Raw genomic sequence first — 21,058 nt, 5'->3', positions numbered from 1 at the left:
ATTTTCCAATGATTGCATGTTAGCAAGTAGAATTTATGGCAATGGGAGTTTACTCACTCGCCTACGGATTCTCAGAACGCATCCCGATCTGCGTCCTCTTTTCCTCCTTTTCCTCTTTTTCTTCACGCAAATGACAGGGATTTGGGCCTGTTCCCGGGACAGCAGTATATCTTTCTCGTCTGACTCGTTAAAGGAAAAATCCTCTTCGAGTACGTGGTGAATAATCTCAGTTCTGATGTCCAGATGTTATTTTCGGTCATAAGAGACGGTAGCAGCAACATTATGTACAAAATAAGTTTTAAAAAAAGGTTACAAACAACGCAGAAAAATGAACAAAATAGCATAATTGATTACGGGCATGTAAAACGTCAGCCATACTCTTCAGCGCCATTTCTGAGATATCTCTTGTTGAAACTGAACAGATTGTGGTATAGCAGGCTGCTCCAAAGCAAGAGAGCTATTAACTAGTGTTGAGCTATGGTGACAAGCCTTTTGTCTTCTGTATTTAAATTAGTCACTAACCAGGAGTGACAGGACCTCCATTCCCCTGCTGGGAGGGATTCTAGACCCTCGTTTATGCAGCTCTATTTTAGAACAAGTTATTTCCTTCTTGGATGATTTTCATGACAAATCCACTTAAAAATCCTTGCTGGTCTCAACACAATATCCTCCTTGGCCAGATAACAATTTGTCCTTAATAATTCCATTGCTTAAATTAACTTTTAAATTGTCTCATGTCCTGGCTTTAGGCTACTTGTTTTAATGGCTCTAACATGCTCTCATCTTACAGCTTGTAGAGATTATCTAAAACATGTTTCCCAGCATTCTAATATGAGTTGAAGAAAATCTGAATAAAAGTTACAAGGTGAAACATCGGAAACCAAACTTCTTAGGAGAGATGAATTTATTGAAAATCGGAAGATACACTCAATGAAAGTCATAACTTGAGAGAGTTTGACAAGATCAAGTCAGAAAATTACTTTGTTAGCAAAGGCATAATGGAGATTATGAGCCCCGGCTCTCATATCTGCCTCGAATACATGTCAGACATTACACTGGAGCGGAGACTGGCTGATGTCTCACTGTCTCCCCTGAGGACACTGTTGATCCAAGGCATGTAGGCAGAGAGCTTCATGTAGACAGCGTATTTCTGCACGGCACAGGTCTTATCGAAGGACAGGATCCCTGCAGCATACACTCTGCCGTCTTTGGGGTCCTGGAATGCCAGGGCACCGCCTGCGTCCCCAAAGCACACATTCTCCTGGTACTTGCTGGCTCCAGTACAGAACATGTTGTCATCTACGGTTGGAGTGCTGCTCAGCACTTGGCCGCCAGAGTTGTACTCTGCCTTACAGGAGCTATGCGATGCCACAGGCAATACCAGGTGTCTCAGTGACTCAGTGGGGGTGAAGAGGACCCCCCAACCCCAGCCTGTGATGATGCCTTTCTCCTGGGCTGCCTCAACCAGGTCCTCACCCCTCTCAGGCAGAGGGATGGGCATCACATCCTCGCTCAGTGTGAATGGCTCCTTCAGCTGAATCAGAGCCAGGTCGTTGTCCCAGTCTGACACGTTCTGGAAGCCTGGGTGCAGAACCACCTAGAAGGGGGAAGGGAATAATTCATAGGACCTCTTTTTGATGATCTACTGTATTTGTGCTCTAACTACCTGTAAGACTGAACATGATGATGTAGGTGAGAGAGCCCAGTGCAGTTCTGCTTGCTGAAAATACTGAATTGTCTGAATATTGTTTGAAAGAGATGGTAATGGGCATACTAGCTCACCTTTTCTACAGCAACTTCTTTGGAGTCATCGGCTTGGGATTGTCGCGTGATGCCTAAGTACACCTTGGGGATGATTGGTTCTTACCCCTGGGTGTCCTGTCTACTCTTCCTGACAAACAAGTTCCTGCCAGCCGTCAGGACCCAGCGGTCAGAGATTAGAGCTCCCCCAGCGAAGCCCCCGTTCATGACGCTTTTACTCAGGTAGACCATGGCCTGCCAGGGGACATGAGGGGCCAGGGAGCCCCTAATCATACGCTTGAAGCGCAGGTCTGGGCAAGAAACACAACAACATTATTTCTATACAATCTCTATATGGTTAAAACATCCCCAACTCAGCAACACCTAGCACATACTGCTGTGCAACTCAAACACAACTGTAAAAGATTATTGCAGAAAAATGAAATGTGGCTCAATACAATTCCAGCCTTAGTTTTAGTTTGAGTTTGCTAAAATCAGCACTATTCACTTGAATACACACATCATTTGGTAATAGCTTTGTGGAACCTTTTAGCTTTGACCTGACAAAAGTTCAGTAAATTCCTTAATCATCTACTATTATCTGAAAAAATAAGTGTTGACCTGACTTGAGCCAGACAAGGCTGGCTTTCACAGAATTACCTTGGAGGTCACAATACTCAGAAACCTAGATGAGGCTGGAATTAGTGTCATTTCTCTTCCCAAACATTTTCCTGAAACGCTTGAAGAGAGGTGGATTTTTTGGAGGAATCTTACTTTTCAAGGCTTTCATGCATCTCATGTGTGTCGCTGCTGAATCGATTTTTAAGATAATCGGGATAATAGCTGTGAGCCGTGAGACTTAACAAGGTTTTCACTTGAAAGTGATGGTGACATACTCATTTTGGCCACAGCTACTGTATTCTCTTCCTCTTACAGAGGCCAACAGGCTGAATAGGAACAAGCTTGTGTCTGCTCAGCTCAGAGTAGCGTAAGGGGAGCCATAGTGAAGATTGGCTTCAGAACATATAAATGCCGCATCAGAGTGTGTTATTTAAAAAATGTGGTACCATCATAATCTCCAAACATTTTCTTGATTATGCTATTTGGAAAACCCAATAAAAATTGTTGTTGTTTGTTGTTGACTCACATTTGCTGTTTACGACTCACTTTGGTAACACTGTACTTGACATCCAGCGTCATAAAACATTATGACACAGTCATAACCATGTCATAATATGTCATAACGGCTGACATAACTTGTCAGTTATAATATGGTCATAACACTGTATTGCGTTATTTTATGGCTGGTTATAACACCTACATAAGAGTGTCAAAACCCACAAAACCTACCACACAAGGCAAAACATTCCATTACACCATAGCCTACATGTCAACAGTATGTTTATGTTAGATAAAAATGTTTGAAATTGACCATATTCAATTATGGTAATAAATCTAAATAAATAAAATCACCTTTATTTGTGCAGGTAGGCCAGTTGTGAACAAGTTCTCATTTACAACTGCGACCTGGCCAAGATAAAGCAAAGCAGTGCGACATAAAACAACAACACGGAGTTACACATGGAATAAACAAAAGTAGGTGTCAATAACACAATTAAAAAAATCTATATACAGTGTGTGCAAATGGAGTAAGGAGGTAAGGCAATAAACAGGCCATAGTCGCGAAGTAATTACAATTTAGCAAATTAACACTGGAGTGATAGATGTGCAGATGATGATGATGTGCAAGTAGAAATACTGTTGTGCAAAAGAGCAAAAAAAAGTAAATAAAAACAATATGGGAATAAGGTAGGTAGTTGGATGGGCGATTTACAGATAGGCTATGTACAGCTGCAGCGATCGGTAAGCTGCTCAGATAGCTGATGCTTGAAGTTAGTGAGGGAGATATACAGTTGAAGTCGGAGATTTACATACACCTTAGCCAAATACATTCAAACTCAGTTTTTCACAATTACTGATATTTAATCCAAGTAAAAGTTCCCTGTCTTAGGTCAGTTAGGATCACCACTTTATTTTAAGACTGTGAAATGTCAGAATAATAGTAGGGAGAATGATGTATTTCAGCTTTTATTTCTTTCATCACATTCCCAGTGGGTCAGAAGTTTACATACATTCAAATAGTATTTGGTAGCATTGCCTTTAAAATGTTTAACTTGGGTCAAAGGTTTTGGGTAGCCTTCCTCAAGCTTCCCACAATAAGTTAGGTCAATTTTGGCCCATTCCTCTTGACAGAGCTGGTGTGAGTCAGGTTTGTAGGCCTCCTTGCTCGCACATGCTTTTTCAGTTCTGCCCACAGATTTTCTATAGGATCGAGGTCAGGGCATTGTGATCGCCACTCCAATACATTGACTTTGTTGTCCTTAAGCCAATTTGCTACAACTTTGGAAGTATGCTTGGTGGTCCATTTGGAAGACCCATTTGAGACCAAGCTTTAACTGATGTCTTGAGATGTTGTTTCAATATATCCACATAATTTTCTTATCTCATGAAGCCATCTATTTTGTGAAGCGCACCAGTCCCTCCTGCAGCAAAGCACCCCACAACATGATGCTGCCACCCCCGTCTTTCACGGTTGGGATGGTGTTCTTTGGCTTGCAAGCCACCCCCTTTTTCCTCCAAACATAACGATGGTCATTATGGCCAACAGTTCTATTTTTGTTTCATCAGACCAGAGGACATTTCTCCAAAAAGTACGATCTTTGTCCCCATGTACAGTTGCAAACTGTAGTCTGGCTTTTTTATGGCAGTTTTGGAGCAGTGGCTTCTTCCTTGCTGAGCGACCTTCCTTTCTGAGTGGCTTTATGTTGATATAGGACTCGTTCTACTGTGGATATAGATACTTTTGTACCTGTTTCCTCCACCATCTTCACAAGGTCCTTTGCTGTTGTTCTGGGATTGATTTGCACTTTTTGTACCAAGTACGTTCATCTCTAGGAGATTTGCACCAAAGTTTATTTGTCACGTGCGCTGAATACAGCAGGTGTAAAGTAGACCTTACAGTGAAATGCTTACTTACAGGCTCTAATCAATAGCGCAAAAAAATGGATTAGGGGAACAATAGGTGAGTAAAGAAATAAAACGACAGTAGAAGACAGGCTATATACAGTATCGAGGCTATAAAAGTAGCGAGGCTACATACAGACACCGGTTAGTCAGACTGATTGCGGTAGTATGTACATGTAGATATGGTTAAAGTGACTATGCATATATGATAAACAGAGAGTAGCAGTAACGTAAAAGAGGGGTTGGCGGGTGGTGGATGGTGGGACACAATGCAGATAGCGTTTTGGGGTGGCAGGGTAGCCTAGTGGTTAGAGCGGTGGACTAGCAACCGCAAGGTTGCAAGTTCAAACCCCTGAGCTGACAAGGTACAAATCTGTCATTCTGCCCCTGAACAGGCAGTTAACCCACTGTTCCTAGGCTGTCATTGAAAATGAGAATTTGTTCTTAACTGACTTGCCTAGTTAAATAAAGGTAAAAAAAATAAAAAGAACAGTTTGAGGATCTCAGGACCCATGCCAAAAGGGGATAGGTTGTTATTCTGGCACCACCCGGCCAGGTCTCTGACCTCCTCCCTATAGGCTGTCTCGTCGTTGTCAGTGATCAGGCCTACTGTTGTGTCATCTGCAAACTTAATGATGAGGTTGGAGTCGTGCCTGGCCATGCAGTCGTGGGTGAACAGGGAGTACAGGAGGGAACTGAGCATGCACCCCTGAGGAGCTCCAGTGTTGAGGACCAGCGTGGCTGATGTGTTATTGCCTACCCTTACCACTTGGGGGTGGCCCATCAGGAAGTCCAGGATCAAGTTGCAGAGGGAGGTGTTTAGTCCCAGGATCCTTAGCTTAGTGATGAACTTTGAGGGTACTATGGTGTTGATATATGGTGTTGAATAGCATTCTCACATAAGTGTTCCTTTTATCCAGGTGGGAAAGGGTAGTGTGGAGTGCAACAGAGATTGCATCATCTATGGATCTGTTTGGGTGGTATGCAAATTGGAGTGGGTCTAGGGTTTCTGGGATAATGGTGTTGATGTGAGCCATTACCAACCTTTTAAAGCATTTCATAGCTACGGACGTGAGTGCTACATGGCGTGTTGTCATTTAGGCAGGTTGCCTTAGTGTTCTTGGGCACAAGGACTATGGTGGACTATAGTGGAAACATGTTGGTATTACAGACTCAATCAGGGACATGTTGAAAATGTCAGTGAAGACACCTGCCAGTTGGTCAGCACACGCCCGGAGCACACGTCCTGGTAATCCATCTGGCCTTGTGTATGTTTAAAAAAAAAAAAAAAAACTTGTTTTTCCCTTGTTTCCCCAATGTAAGGAAACACCTTAGACTTGGCAACCTGGTCAGCGTGCACTGCGCCCGGCCCGACACAGGACTCGCTAGTGCACGATGAGACAAGGATATCCCTGCCGGCCAAACCCTCCCTATCCCGGACCACGCTGGTCCAATTGTGCGCCGCCCCATGGGCTTCCCGGTTGCTGCCGGCTGCGACAGAGCCTGTAGAACCTTATAGCCTCATAACCCGGTGATAGCTTTACTCTAGCATTTACATTTTCATTTAAGTCATTTAGCAGACGCTCTTATCCAGAGCGACTTACAACATTTACATTTACATTTAAGTCATTTAGCAGACGCTCTTATCCAGAGCGACTTACAAATTGGTGCATTCACCTTATGACATCCAGTGGAGCAGCCACTTTACAATAGTGCATCTAAATCTTTTAAGGGGAGGGGGGGTGAGAAGGATTACTTTATCCTATCCTAGGTATTCCTTAAAGAGGTGGGGTTTCAGGTGTCTCCGGAAGGTGGTGATTGACTCCGCTGTCCTGGCGTCGTGAGGGAGTTTGTTCCACCATTGGGGGGCCAGAGCAGCGAACAGTTTTGACTGGGCTGAGCGGGAACTGTACTTCCTCAGTGGTAGGGAGGCGAGCAGGCCAGAGGTGGATGAACGCAGTGCCCTTGTTTGGGTGTAGGGCCTGATCAGAGCCTGGAGGTACTGAGGTGCCGTTCCCCTCACAGCTCCGTAGGCAAGCACCATGGTCTTGTAGCGGATGCGAGCTTCAACTGGAAGCCAGTGGAGAGAGCGGAGGAGCGGGGTGACGTGAGAGAACTTGGGAAGGTTGAACACCAGACGGGCTGCGGCGTTCTGGATGAGTTGTAGGGGTTTAATGGCACAGGCAGGGAGCCCAGCCAACAGCGAGTTGCAGTAATCCAGACGGGAGATGACAAGTGCCTGGATTAGGACCTGCGCCGCTTCCTGTGTGAGGCAGGGTCATACTCTGCGGATGTTGTAGAGCATGAACCTACAGGAACGGGCCACCGCCTTGATGTTATTTGAGAACGACAGGGTGTTGTCCAGGATCACGCCAAGGTTCTTAGCGCTCTGGGAGGAGGACACAATGGAGTTGTCAACCGTGATGGCGAGATCATGGAACGGGCAGTCCTTCCCCGGGAGGAAGAGCAGCTCCGTCTTGCCGAGGTTCAGCTTGAGGTGGTGATCGGTCATCCACACTGATATGTCTGCCAGACATGCAGAGATGCGATTCGCCACCTGGTCATCAGAAGGGGGAAAGGAGAAGATTAATTGTGTGTCGTCTGCATAGCAATGATAGGAGAGACCATGTGAGGTTATGACAGAGCCAAGTGACTTGGTGTATAGCGAGAATAGGAGAGGGCCTAGAACAGAGCCCTGGGGACACCAGTGGTGAGAGCGCGTGGTGAGGAGACAGATTCTCGCCACGCCACCTGGTAGGAGCGACCTGTCAGGTAGGACGCAATCCAAGCGTGGGCCGCGCCGGAGATGCCCAACTCGGAGAGGGTGGAGAGGAGGATCTGATGGTTCACAGTATCGAAGGCAGCCGATAGGTCTAGAAGGATGAGAGCAGAGGAGAGAGAGTTAGCTTTAGCAGTGCGGAGCGCCTCCGTGATACAGAGAAGAGCAGTCTCAGTTGAATGACTAGTCTTGAAACCTGACTGATTTGGATCAAGAAGGTCATTCTGAGAGAGATAGCGGGAGAGCTGGCCAAGGATGGCACGTTCAAGAGTTTTGGAGAGAAAAGAAAGAAGGGATACTGGTCTGTAGTTGTTGACATCGGAGGGATCGAGTGTAGGTTTTTTCAGAAGGGGTGCAACTCTCGCTCTCTTGAAGACGGAAGGGACGTAGCCAGCGGTCAGGGATGAGTTGATGAGCGAGGTGAGGTAAGGGAGAAGGTCTCCGGAAATGGTCTGGAGAAGAGAGGAGGGGATAGGGTCAAGCGGGCAGGTTGTTGGGCGGCCGGCCGTCACAAGACGCGAGATTTCATCTGGAGAGAGAGGGGAGAAAGAGGTCAGAGCACAGGGTAGGGCAGTGTGAGCAGAACCAGCGGTGTCGTTTGACTTAGCAAACGAGGATCGGATGTCGTCGACCTTCTTTTCAAAATGGTTGACGAAGTCATCTGCAGAGAGGGAGGAAGGGGGGGGAGGGGCAGGAGGATTCAGGAGGGAGGAGAAGGTGGCAAAGAGCTTCCTAGGGTTAGAGGCAGATGCTTGGAATTTAGAGTGGTAGAAAGTGGCTTTAGCAGCAGAGACAGAAGAGGAAAATGTAGAGAGGAGGGAGTGAAAGGATGCCAGGTCCGCAGGGAGGCGAGTTTTCCTCCATTTCCGCTCGGCTGCCCGGAGCCCTGTTCTGTGAGCTCGCAATGAGTCGTCGAGCCACGGAGCGGGAGGGGAGGACCGAGCCGGCCTGGAGGATAGGGGACATAGAGAGTCAAAGGATGCAGAAAGGGAGGAGAGGAGGGTTGAGGAGGCAGAATCAGGAGATAGGTTGGAGAAGGTTTGAGCAGAGGGAAGAGATGATAGGATGGAAGAGGAGAGAGTAGCGGGGGAGAGAGAGCGAAGGTTGGGACGGCGCGATACCATCCGAGTAGGGGCAGTGTGGGAAGTGTTGGATGAGAGCGAGAGGGAAAAGGATACAAGGTAGTGGTCGGAAACTTGGAGGGGAGTTGCAATGAGGTTAGTGGAAGAACAGCATCTAGTAAAGATGAGGTCGAGCGTATTGCCTGCCTTGTGAGTAGGGGGAAGGTGAGAGGGTGAGGTCAAAAGAGGAGAGGAGTGGAAAGAAGGAGGCAGAGAGGAATGAGTCAAAGGTAGACGTAGGGAGGTTAAAGTCGCCCAGAACTGTGAGAGGTGAGCCGTCCTCAGGAAAGGAGCTTATCAAGGCATCAAGCTCATTGATGAACTCTCTGAGGGAACCTGGAGGGCGATAAATGATAAGGATGTTAAGCTTGAAAGGGCTGGTAACTGTGACAGCATGGAATTCAAAGGAGGCGATAGACAGATGGGTAAGGGGAGAAAGAGAGAATGACCACTTGGGAGAGATGAGGATCCCGGTGCCACCACCCCGCTGACCAGAAGCTCTCGGGGTGTGCGAGAACACGTGGGCGGACGAAGAGAGAGCAGTAGGAGTAGCAGTGTTATCTGTGGTGATCCATGTTTCCGTCAGTGCCAAGAAATCGAGGGACTGGAGGGAGGCATAGGCTGAGATGAACTCTGCCTTGTTGGCCGCAGATCGGCAGTTCCAGAGGCTACCGGAGACCTGGAACTCCACGTGGGTCGTGCGCGCTGGGACCACCAGATTAGGGTGGCCGCGGCCACGCGGTGTGGAGCGTTTGTATGGTCTGTGCAGAGAGGAGAGAACAGGGATAGACAGACACATAGTTGACAGGCTACAGAAGAGGCTACGCTAATGCAAAGGAGATTGGAATGACAAGTGGACTACACGTCTCGAATGTTCAGAAAGTTAAGCTTACGTAGCAAGAATCTTATTGACTAAAATGATTAAAATGATACAGTACTGCTGAAGTAGGCTAGCTGGCAGTGGCTGCGTTGTTGACACTACACTAATCAAGTCGTTCCGTTGAGTGTAATAGTTTCTACAGTGCTGCTATTCGGGGGCTAGCTGGCTAGCTAGCAGTGTTGATTACGTTACGTTGCGTTTAAAGAACGACAATAGCTGGCTAGCTAACCTAGAAAATCGCTCTAGACTACACGATTATCTTTGATACAAAGACGGCTATGTAGCTAGCTATGTAGCTAGCTACGATCAACAAATCAAACCGTTGTACTGTAGTGAAATGAAATGAAAATGTGATACTACCTGTGGAGCGAAGCGGAATGCGACCGGGTTGTTGAGTGCGGAAGTTCTATTCGGTAGACGTTGGCTAGCTGTTGGCTAGCTAGCAGTGTCTCCTACGTTAAGGACGACAAATAGCTGGCTAGCTAACCTCGGTAAATTAAGATAATCACTCTAAAACTACACACTCTAAACTACACAATTATCTTGGATACGAAGACAGCAAAGACAACTATGTAGCTAGCTAACACTACACTAATCAAGTCGTTCAGTTGAGTGTAATAGTTTCTACAGTGCTGCTATTCGGTAGACGGTGGACGTTTGCTAGCTGGCTAGCTGCTGGGCAGATAGCAGTGTAGACTACGTTAGGACGACGAAATACGATAATTACGCAATTATCTTTGATACCAATGACGGCTATGTAGCTAGCTAAGAAGAAATTGCTAAGATTAGACAAATCAAACCGTTGTACTATAATGAAATGTAATGAAATGTAATACTACCTGCGGACCGAAGTGCGGATGCGACCGCTCGCTCCAACCCGGTTGGCTATTCTAGATACGCTAACCTTCTCAAAGGCTGTACAAAGTGAGACAGTTAACTTGAATGTGTAGCGAGGGAGACCATTTATTTTATTTCATATATCATTTAATATTCATCACGTGAATTGTGAGATGTATTCTATACTTTGACTGGGTTAAACAACGTCTTTTTCTTTCAAATCTGTTTGCATTAATGTCTAAAGGTTTATGATTTTTTTTGTGAATATAGATTTTTAAATGTTAATATTTGTTTCACATTTTTACAATAAACACTGACAACAAAAATGAAACGCAATGTGTCTTTTCAAATTGTTTGTATGATTGAACTGATTTAAGTTTCCCTGCATTAAAGTCTCCGGCCACTAGGAGCGTCACCTCTGGGTGAGTGGTTTCCTGTTTGCTTATTTCCTTATACAGCTGACTGAGTACCAGCTTTGTGAAATCATGTGAATTCCACTTGGCTGTTGACAGAGGGAGAAAGAACAGGTAGCCTAGTAGAGTAAAGTTGAGTAAACAAGTTTGTCCTTTTGCCATGCTTCTTGGCTCAACATTAGGAAAAGTCCAGCCTTGCAACTAAAGAATTTGCTGGTGTTGGGAAAATAAATTGTAGTATTATGTGACTTTCTTCCACCGGGAGATCTGGTCATTATCTGATGTATTCAATTGTGAGTTTGAATCCCAATATTACACTTTATATACGTCATAGAATACTGAATATAACAAAACCGTTAGACATAGAAACACCGGATTTTCTGCATAAAAAAAATCTAATAATGTTGATAAATTATTAAATTATGAAAAATAAGAATTTCACTCCACCCGTGAGGCCATTAGATCATTTGACTGCAGGACAGGGCTACTACCACATCCCAGTTGAAAGCACCTTCTGACATGTATCAGTGTGCGATCTCATTCTTATGGCCACTCGTACGAGTGGAGTAGTTCGTTCATAGCCATCCTCCCTTTTGTCTGTGCAAAATGAGTTTGCTATAGTATCGATGAAATGTAAAATGAGAGGCTTTCATTGACAAACAGAAAAAAGCTGACATGCTTTGTAGCAAATAGGTGAGCGTACAGCGTACAGTATGTTGTCGTGTACTTATATTACTGTAGATCTAGGGATGGATACTGGCTGAACAGTATCATGTACCTCATCAGTGTAATTACAACATATAAAACAGCCATTGTTAATAGGAACTGTGTCAGGGCTAATGAGTTAGCAGATTGTCTCTCTGATGGTCTCATTGGTATCATTCATTCATGTTTCTGAAACAGGTGGGCAATGACTGATGCAAGGACAGAGGGATGGATGCCATGCTTGCCTGCCTGCCTGCTTGCTTGCTTGCCTGGCACTGTAATGCTGTTGATGTCTCTGAACTGTCATGCTCTTAGTGCCTGATGTTACATAAGACTGGTAAGGTCATTGTGGCTCACTCTCACAACCACGGACTGTCCTTAGGCCTTGAGATTCCAGACTGGAACATGTGTGTTGTGTTGGGTATCACACTACAGGACAGGACATGATGTACAGGTACGTGTACAGATAAAAACAGCCATCTGCCAGCAGACATTTCATTTAGCGTTTTCACGTGTGTGTGTGTGTGTGTGTGTGTGTGTGTGTGTGTCTAATCAAATGTTATTTGTTACATGCGCCAAATACAACAGTAAAATGCTTTCTCACAAACTCTTTCCCAAAGATGTAGAGTTTTAGATAAAAAGATTTAAAAGCATGTGAGAAATAAAACACACAAGCATGAAGCTATATACAAGGAGTACCAATACCGTATCAATGTGCAGGGATACGTGGTAATTGAGGTAAATATGTACAGGAGGCTGGGGCTCCCGAGTGGCACAGCGGTCTAAGGCACTGCATCTCAGTGCAAGAGGTGTCACTACAGTCCCTGGTTTGAATCCAGGCTGTATCACATCCAGCCGTGATTGGGAGACCCATAGGACGGTGCACAGTTGGCCCGGTGTCGGCTGGGTTTGGCCGGGGTAGGCCGTCGTTGTGAATAAGAATTTGTTCTTAACTGACTTGCCTAGTTAAATAAAGGTTAAATAAATATATAACGTGACTAGGCATTAGGATATAATAATAAGAGTGAAAAGTAGCAGCAGTGAGTGAGTGTGTGTACAGTCGTGGCCAAAAGTTTGGAGAATGACACAAATATTAATTTTCACAAAGTCTGCTGCCTCATGTTGGTATGATGGCAATTTGCATATACTCCAGAATGGTATGAAGAGTGATCAGATGAATTGCAATTAATTGCAAAGTCCCTCTTTGTCATGTTAATGTTTGTACCTATTTTAAATACACATTTAAACACAGACAGCAAGTTCTGATATAATCACAGTCTTCTGAACAACTCATGGTCAACAGTGGAGCCCTTGTGTGCAGCGGTTGGCTTACCATTAGGCAGAAGAGGCAGTTGCCTCAGGCCTCATACATTGTATCATCAAGGGTGAGCTGGGCATAATTGAAAAAATTACTTAGGTAAGCAGATATTTTAGTTATCTAAATTCTTCAGTAAAAAGACAGGTGCTGTTGATAATACTGCCATAGTCGTCGAGGCAGAGGCCATGTGTCTGATGCTGTCTGGCCAAAACGAGCATGGCATGTCAAACCTCAGACTGGACTCTGCCTGGAGCCTCCAAATCACCTAGTCCGCCCCTGCTTGCGTGCAACTCTTTGAGGGAAAGTTTACAGTTCCATACATTACATATCATTAACTATTGCCCTCTCGCACACAGTTAAAAGCACTGCCTCCTACACTTCTGATCCACTAACTGGCCTCTATAACCTTATACAACCTAGAGGGACCAAGACCACAGGGGTGAGTTGGTTTAAAGGCTACTGACACTCACTAGTTTCAATACCAGCATATCCCCACTTATATAATCAGAGGCTAAGCAACCAAGATAATTCCTCTGTGTTAAGTAGCTGACAATTTGGCTCTGACATTTTATGGACATCTTTTCTTTTAGACCCTGAACGGTGGGTTTTGAGGGTTGAGAAGTTCACCTAGTTTATATACAGTGCCTTCAAAAAGTATTCATACGCCTTGACTTATTGCACATTTTGTTGTGTTACATCCTGAATTCAAAATGGATTTAAAAAATAATAATTCTCACCCATCTACACACAATACCCCATAATGATAAAGTGAATGCATGTTTTTAGAAATGTTTGCAAATGTATTAAAAATTAAGTACAGGTATATTTCATTTACATAGTATTCACACTCCTGTGTCACACCCTGATTTGTTTCACCTGTCTTTGTGATTGTCTCCACCCCCCTCCAGGTGTCGCCCATCTTCCCCATTATTCCCTGTGTATTTATACCTGTGAAGTCTGTTGCCAGTTTGTCTTGTTTGTCAAGTCAACCAGTGTTTTTGTTCTCAGCTCATGCTTTTCCCAGTCTCTCTTTTTCTCGCCCTCCTGGTTTTGATTCTTGCCTGTCCTGACTCTGAGTCCGCCTGCCTGACCACTCTGCCTGACCCTGCCTGCCGACTTGTACCTTTGCCTCACCTCTGGATTTTTGACCTCTGCCTACCCTGACCTTAAACCATTGTTTATTCGACATGTCTGCATCTGGGTCTTACCTTCATACCTGATATCCCGAGTCAATACATGTTAGAATCACCTTTGGTAGTGATTACAGCTGTTAGTCTCTAAGAGCTTTGCACACCTGGATTGTGCAACATTTGCACACTATTTTTAAATTCTTCAACCTCTGTCAGGTTGGTTGTTGATCATTGCTAGACAGCCATTTTCAATTCTTGTCATGGATTTTCAATCCAATTTAAGTCCAAACTGTAACTAGGCCAATCAGGACCATTCAATGTTGTCTTGATAAGGAACTCCAGTGTATATTTTGCTTTGAGTTTAAGGTTATTGTAATGTCTATTATGTTTATTTTCATCCTAAAAAAAATCCCTAGTACTTCCTGATGACAAGCATACCCCAATAACATGATGCAGCCACCACCATGCATGAAAATATTAAGAGTGGTAGTAAGTGATGTGTTGTGTTGTGTTGGATTTTCCCCAAACATAATTCTTTGTATTTAGGACATAAAGTACATTTCTTTGCCACATTTTCAGTTTAACTTTTTATTTTATTTTTTACAAGTGCTCTTCTTTATGAGGCATTGGAAAACATCCCAGTTCTTTGTGGTTGAGTCTGTGTTTGAAATTCACTGCTCGACGGAGGGATCTTACAGATAATTGTATGTGTGGGGTACAGAGATGAGGCAGTCATTAAAAAATAATGTTAAACACTATTATTGTATAGTGAGTCCATGCAAATTACACTACAGTATATATACAAAAGTATTTGGACACCCATTCAAATTAGTGTATTCGGCTAATTTAGCCACACCCATAGCTGACCGGTGTATAACATCGATCACACAGCCATGCAATCTCCATAGACAAACATCGGCAGTAGAATGGCCTTACTGAAGAGCTCAGTGACTTTCAACGCGGCACCGTCATAGGATGTTCGTCAAATTTCGGTCCTGCTAGAGCTTCCCTGGTCAACTGTAAGTGCCGTTATTGTGAAGTGGAAATGTCTAGGTGCAACAATGGCTCAGCCGCGAAGATGTGGGCCACACAAGCTCACAGAACGGGACCGCCGAATGCTGAAGCACGTAACACGTAAAAATCCTCTGTCCTTGGTTGCAACACTCACTCCGTGTTCCAAACTGCCTCTGGAAGCAACATCAGCACAATAACTGTTTGACAGGAACTTCATGAAACGTGTTTCAATGGCAGTGGCATACAAGCCTAAGAATCTGGGTTTGGCGGATGCCAGGAGAACGCTACCTGCCGCAATGCATAGTGCCAACTGTAAAGTTGGATGGAGGAGGAATAATGATCTGGGGCTGTTTTTCATGGTCCAGGCCACAGCATACAATATCATTCAAGACAAATATGTGCTTCCAGCTTTGTGGCAACAGTTTGAGGAAGTCCCTTCCCTGTTTCAGCATGAATTGGACTGTATTCTATCTATGTCCATGTTCTTGTCAAAATGACCCTATCATGGCATTGTCTGATGTCATATCTAGGGATTTCCTAATTTGCTGGGTGTTGCTTAGGGTACTATCCTAAGTTGATAACTATATGATAAGTCTACAGCTGTAAGACACTAGTTTTGGGCAGTCTACAGGGATGACCTATGGACTTCTGAGAAGAGAACTGGTGAGTGCTGTAGCTGTAGAGTTAAAGGCCTCAAAATAAATGTTCAACTTTACTAAGGCTGGTGTTACCCACAGGCCAACGTCATGACATACTGCTTGGCTATTTAAGGTCTGTAGGAAGCCAGATCATCTCATACTTCCCTCCTCACAGAGAGTCAGTCAGAAAAACAGACAGAGAGAGACAGGCAGTTAGGTAGACAAGCAGACAGACATGGCCAGGCTGGACGTGACAGAGACCTTCCATCACATCTCATTCCCTGGGCACATTCACACCCAGGACTCCCTGAACTATGCCCTCCACTTCCAGTTTCGGGACAGGGACACTGTCATCGCCACCTACCCCAAATCAGGTGAGACAGGACAGCTCTGTCACACCACTGCTCGGTGTCACAACACATTAGACATGCTGCAACACTAGCCAACTGCAGGACTTTTTCCTCTTTCACACTTTGCAGTTGAAGCAAACGTTCAGGGCTTTAATAACTGTATATGCACAGACTCCAGTAGGTTATTGTATTGTTGCTGTTGGTTTAACTTGTCAATGATTAATTGCTTTCAAGACCCACTTCTCTCAGACCATCTGTCTTTATGGAAGTAGTGGTTTAGGAAGGGATTCAATGTAGACAGAGGTATTAGGTGTACAGTTCTCTCTCTTTAACTCTTCTTTCTTTCCCTCTGTGATCTCTGGTTAAAGGGACTACCTGGATGCAGGAGATTGTAACTCTTGTGAAAAACAGAGGGGACCCACAACTCTCCAAAACTGTGCCCAACTGGGCACGAGCCCCCTGGCTGGAACAGCATTACAGTGCAAATGTGCTGGAGGCTACCCAGGGGCACCGAATCATCACCACTCACCTGCCCTACAACCTGCTGGCTTCTGCACTCCAGGGCTCCAAAGCTAAGGTAGGATGTGGTTATGTTGAAGAGACTATTCTCAAAGCTGTGAGACATTTCCTATTTTGTAAAGCAACTCTATGGAAATAATATATTGATAGTTAGTGACACTATCTCCACCCCATCTCTCAGGTCATCTATGTCGCCAGAAACCCCAAAGATGTTGCTGTGTCATATTACCACTTCCATAAAATGGCCAAGTTCCTCCCAGAACCCAATTCCTTTGATGAGTTTCTGGATAGTTTTCTGGAGGGATCAGGTGAGTTGACACTAATGATTTGTACCTCGAGCAATTCTGGGATTTAATCCTACTGTTAACAGTCAGATCTAATCCAACGTTTACCCTTTTTGCAGTAAGTTATGGGTCCTGGTTCGATCATGTGAAAGGCTGGACGAGTCAAGCAGGAGTCTTGGCAAATGTTCTTTATATCTCTTATGAGGAGATGTGGCTGGTAGGATAACTCTTGTCTATCACTGTCTGCTATGTATTGTTGTTGTCATCAATTGCAAACATCCCATTACATTCTCTCTTCCTCATTGCAGTTGAGTCACCCCTAACCATATTGTAGACGTGTCCATTTAAGCGCATCAGAACACAACACTTGTATTACAGTCTCATGAGTCTCTGAGATTGTGTAACTACAGAAATAGGCTATCCTTCAGACATGAAAATATTAGTCATAGATTATAAATAGACCTTTGTGAGATGCTATTTTAAGTGACATTATGAAATACTACGTGAACATAGCTTTAGGAAAAATAAATGCTTGCGTTGTAGATATTCACTGTTTTTATTATTTTATTTTTTACTTCACCTTTATTTAACCAGGTAGGCCAGTTGAGAACAAGTTCTCATTTACAACTCCGACCTGGCCAAGATAAAGCAAAGCGGTGCGACACAAACAACAACACAGTTACACATGGAATAAACAAACATACAGTCAATAACACAGTAGAAAAAGTCTATATGCAGTGTGTGAAAATGGTGTGAGGACGTAAGGCAATAAATAGGCCATAGTAGCGAAGTAATTACAATTTAACACTGGAGTGATAGATGTGCAGATGATGATGTGGAAGTAGAACTACTGGTGTGCAAAAGAGCAAAGTAAATAAAAACAATATGGGGATGAGGTAGGTAGATTGGATGGGCTATTTACAGCTGCAGCGATTGGTAAGCTGCTCAAATAACTGATGCTTAAAGTTAGTGAGGGCGATATAAGTCTCCAATTTCTGCAATTCGTTCCAGTCATTGGCAGCAGAGAACTGGAAGGAAAGGCGGCCAAAGGAGATTTGGCTTTCGGGATGACCAGTGAGATATACCTGCTGGAGCGCATGCTACGGGTGGGTGTTGCTATGGTGACCAGTGAGCTGAGATAAGGCAGAGCTTTACCTAGCAAAGACCTATAGATCACCTGGAGCCAATGGGTCTGGCGACGAATATGTAGAGGGCCAGCCGACGAGAGCATACAGGTTGCAGTGGTGGGTGGTATATGGGGCTTTGGTGACAAAACGGATGGCACTGTGATTGACTGCATCCATTTTGAGTGTTGGAGGCTATTTTGTAAATTACATCACCGAAGTCTAGGATCGGTAGAATAGTCAGTTTTACGATTGTATGTTTGGCAGCATGAGTGAAGAAGATTTTGTTGCGAAATAGGAAACCGACTCTAGATTTAATTTTGGAATGTAGATGTTTAATATGAGTCTGGAAGGAGAGTTTACAGTCTAGCCAGAAACCTAGGTATTTGTAGTTGTCCAGATATTCTAAGTTAGAACCGTCCAGAGTAGTGATGCTAGTCGGACGGCGGGTGTGGGCATTTAGTTTTACTAGTGATTTAAGAGCAGTTGGAGGCCACGGATGGAGTGTTGTATGGCATTGAAGCTCGTTTGGAGATTTATTAACACAGTATCCAAAGAAGGGCACGATGTATACAGAATGGGGTCGTCTGCGTAGAGGTGGATCAGGGAATCACCTGCAGCAAGAGCGACATTGTTGATATATACAGAGAAAAGAGTCGGCCCGAGAATTGAACCCAGTGGTACCCCCATACAGACTGACAGGAGCCTGGACAACAGGCCCTCAGGTTTGACACACTGAACTCTATCTGAGAAGTAGTTGGTGAACCAGTTGAGGGAGTCATTTGAGAAACCAAGGCTGTTGAGTCTGCCGATAAGAATACAGTGATTGACAGAGTCGAAAGCCTTGGCCAGGTCGATGAAGACAGCTGCACAGTACTGTCTTTTATCGATGGCGGTTATGATATCGTTTAGTACCTTGAGCGTGGCTGAGGTGCACCCGTGACCAGCTCGGAAACCAGATTGCACAGTGGAGAAGGTATGGTGGAATTCGAAATGGTCAGTGATCTGTTTGTTAACTTGGCTTTCGAAGACTTTAGAAAGGCAGGCCAGGATGGATATAGGTCTATAACAGTTTGGGTCTAGAGTGTCATCCCCTTTGAAGAGGGGGATGACCGCGGCAGCTTTCCAATATTTAGGGATCTCGGACGATACGAAAGAGGTTTAATAGACTGGTAATAGGGGTTGCAACAATGGCGGCGGATAATTTTAGAAAGAGAGGGTCCAGATTGTCTAGCCTGGCTGATTTGTACCGGTCCAGGTTTTGCAGCTCTTTCAGAACATCTGCTATCTGGATTTGGGTGAAGGAGAAATTGCGGAGGTTTGGGCAAGTAGCTGCGGGGGGTGCGGAGCTGTTTGCCGAGGTTGGAGTAGCCAGGCGGAAGGCATGGCTAGCCGTTGAGAAATGCTTGTTGAAGTTTTCGATAATCACATAACTTTGAGATATCAGCTGATGTACGAAGGGCTATATAAATAAATTTGATTGGATTTGATTTGATTAGTACATCTCCCCTCTCATTTAGACCATCGTAATGCTCCATCATGTTAGAACGTGGAAAGGCACTTAGCCACTGAGGGAACTGTGAAGAAAAGAAGCCTGGCCCAGTGCCTTTAACCCACCAACCAGCTACAAAGACAGAATACAGTCAATCCTGCTCAGAGACAGGCACAGGCTCCACAGATATAGACTAGAACCATAGTATATTTACAACATGCAAGACATATGCAGACACACATTCATGTGTACATGCATATTATACGCATGTGCTGGTTTGGTTCCATTGAAACATTAATAAAGTACATGTTGGTATTTTGAGTTCATCTCTATAATTAATTGTCTGCATCCCTGTCTGTTTGTCCAAATGATTATCATCATCATCACTCGGTTCTCACACATTTTAAATTTAGAATCATCTAAATCAGAGCTTTTAGCCAGAGAAACATGTTTACTTAAAATGACTATGCAACTTTTGAAAGCTTTCCATGGGGAACTCAATATGAAAAATATATAATTTACAATTGGGTAAAAAACAGACCAGAAGTTCCTGTAAATTGCATGAATTTATTGAAAATGTTCCAGAAGAGGTAAGATGGAACATTTAAAAAATGTGAATTAGGTAAATTATTCATTTGAATCACTACAACTTATCAGGAATAGTGATGAAGGGGAGACCATCAAACCACTCCCAACAGCAGCAGAATAATTAGTATTTTGATCTTCCCTAAAAAGTCAACCTCATTGGCTATGCTACTCACTTCAGCATAGAAAGGGACTAGAGGTAAGTGTCGCGTGTAAGTTGCCTTTCCTCTCTGTGCCTCTATCCAAATTGGTCCCAATTACAACATAATCTCATCCACTTCAGGAAGTTAAGCCTTGGCCTTTTTGTTCAATCAAACTCTGTCAGCCAGAACCTTGTTAAATCGGGAATACATTACCAATTGACATCAAAGCCAATGAGCACTGCCTCTCAGACCCAAGAAGAAAAAATAAGAATGAATGAAGAGAGAAGCAGTTGAGTTTGTGCACAGTGGCTGCTGGTCAGTTGAAACAGAACCACAACGTTTCCTGCAAGAGATTCCGACCGTCAAAAACATAATTTCATGCCTGATCTTCTCAGCCATTTGGCTTCAATATCGTAAAATAGGTTCTCAAACATAATCAAGCGGCTGTAAGCTGGTGTCCTCCAACAGAGACAGCATCATTGCAGTCATACTGTTGTAAAGGTCTCAAATGCTACACTGAACCTCATAGTGCTTGTAATGTCAGTAGTCAGACAGAATTACACTTGGTGCAGTCAAAGGGTGAGATATGCCAATCTAGGGTCAGAAGGGAAAATCATTTGTATTCTGTTGATAATAGCTGAAGGATGTGCTAGTCCTTATTATATTATTCCGACAGGTACAGAGAAAACTAATAGCGAATTCTTGTTATTATTTGACGTGATTTGATTGTAATTCTTTTGCTGCATATCTATGTTTTGATCATGTAATGTTATATAACCTAATCTGCAAACTCAATCCGAATCGATGACAAAGGCAGAGAAACCACAGAAGGACAGATGAAACATGTCACACATGCATGGTGCTGTCTGCAACACTGAATAGTAATCTATTTATATCCAGTAACTTTCAGAGTGAAGGTTTGTTCAGCCCTTATGCACAGGCCAGGGATATAAGCAAATCAT

The 21,058-nt window shown here is 44.0% G+C and overlaps 2 protein-coding genes across 2 annotated transcripts; one reads left to right on the top strand and one right to left on the bottom strand.

Annotated features, from left to right (window-relative positions):
• Nucleotides 1-958: 958 nt before the first annotated feature.
• LOC135565216 (haptoglobin-like) lies at nucleotides 959-2,409 on the bottom strand. The gene is made up of 2 exons (XM_065011277.1): nucleotides 1,783-2,409; nucleotides 959-1,597 (listed from the first exon to the last, which is right to left on the bottom strand). The coding sequence occupies exon 2, from the start codon at nucleotides 1,499-1,501 to the stop codon at nucleotides 1,022-1,024; it is 480 nt and encodes a 159-aa protein (XP_064867349.1). The 5' UTR covers nucleotides 1,502-1,597; nucleotides 1,783-2,409; the 3' UTR covers nucleotides 959-1,021.
• A 13,332-nt stretch (nucleotides 2,410-15,741) lies between these two features.
• On the top strand, nucleotides 15,742-19,689 carry LOC135565354 (sulfotransferase 2B1-like). The gene is made up of 5 exons (XM_065011891.1): nucleotides 15,742-15,973; nucleotides 16,318-16,526; nucleotides 16,650-16,776; nucleotides 16,872-16,969; nucleotides 19,397-19,689. The coding sequence occupies exons 1-5, from the start codon at nucleotides 15,835-15,837 to the stop codon at nucleotides 19,439-19,441; spliced, it is 618 nt and encodes a 205-aa protein (XP_064867963.1). The 5' UTR covers nucleotides 15,742-15,834; the 3' UTR covers nucleotides 19,442-19,689.
• The last annotated feature ends 1,369 nt before the right edge of the window (nucleotides 19,690-21,058 follow it).

The sequence above is a fragment of the Oncorhynchus nerka genome, linkage group LG27, assembly GCF_034236695.1.
Source record: "Oncorhynchus nerka isolate Pitt River linkage group LG27, Oner_Uvic_2.0, whole genome shotgun sequence".
Lineage (NCBI taxonomy): Eukaryota > Metazoa > Chordata > Actinopteri > Salmoniformes > Salmonidae > Oncorhynchus > Oncorhynchus nerka.
This window is presented reverse-complemented; position numbering and strand designations above follow the sequence as displayed.

Coding starts and splice junctions, on each gene's coding strand:
- LOC135565216 (XM_065011277.1), bottom strand. CDS start 1,501: ATGCCCATCCCTCTGCCTGAGAGGGGTGAGGACCTGGTTGAGGCAGCC.
- LOC135565354 (XM_065011891.1), top strand. CDS start 15,835: ATGGCCAGGCTGGACGTGACAGAGACCTTCCATCACATCTCATTCCCT. Junction 16,527..16,649: donor TCCAGGGCTCCAAAGCTAAG/GTAGGATGTGGT, acceptor CCCATCTCTCAG/GTCATCTATGTCGCCAGAAA. Junction 16,777..16,871: donor TAGTTTTCTGGAGGGATCAG/GTGAGTTGACAC, acceptor CCCTTTTTGCAG/TAAGTTATGGGTCCTGGTTC.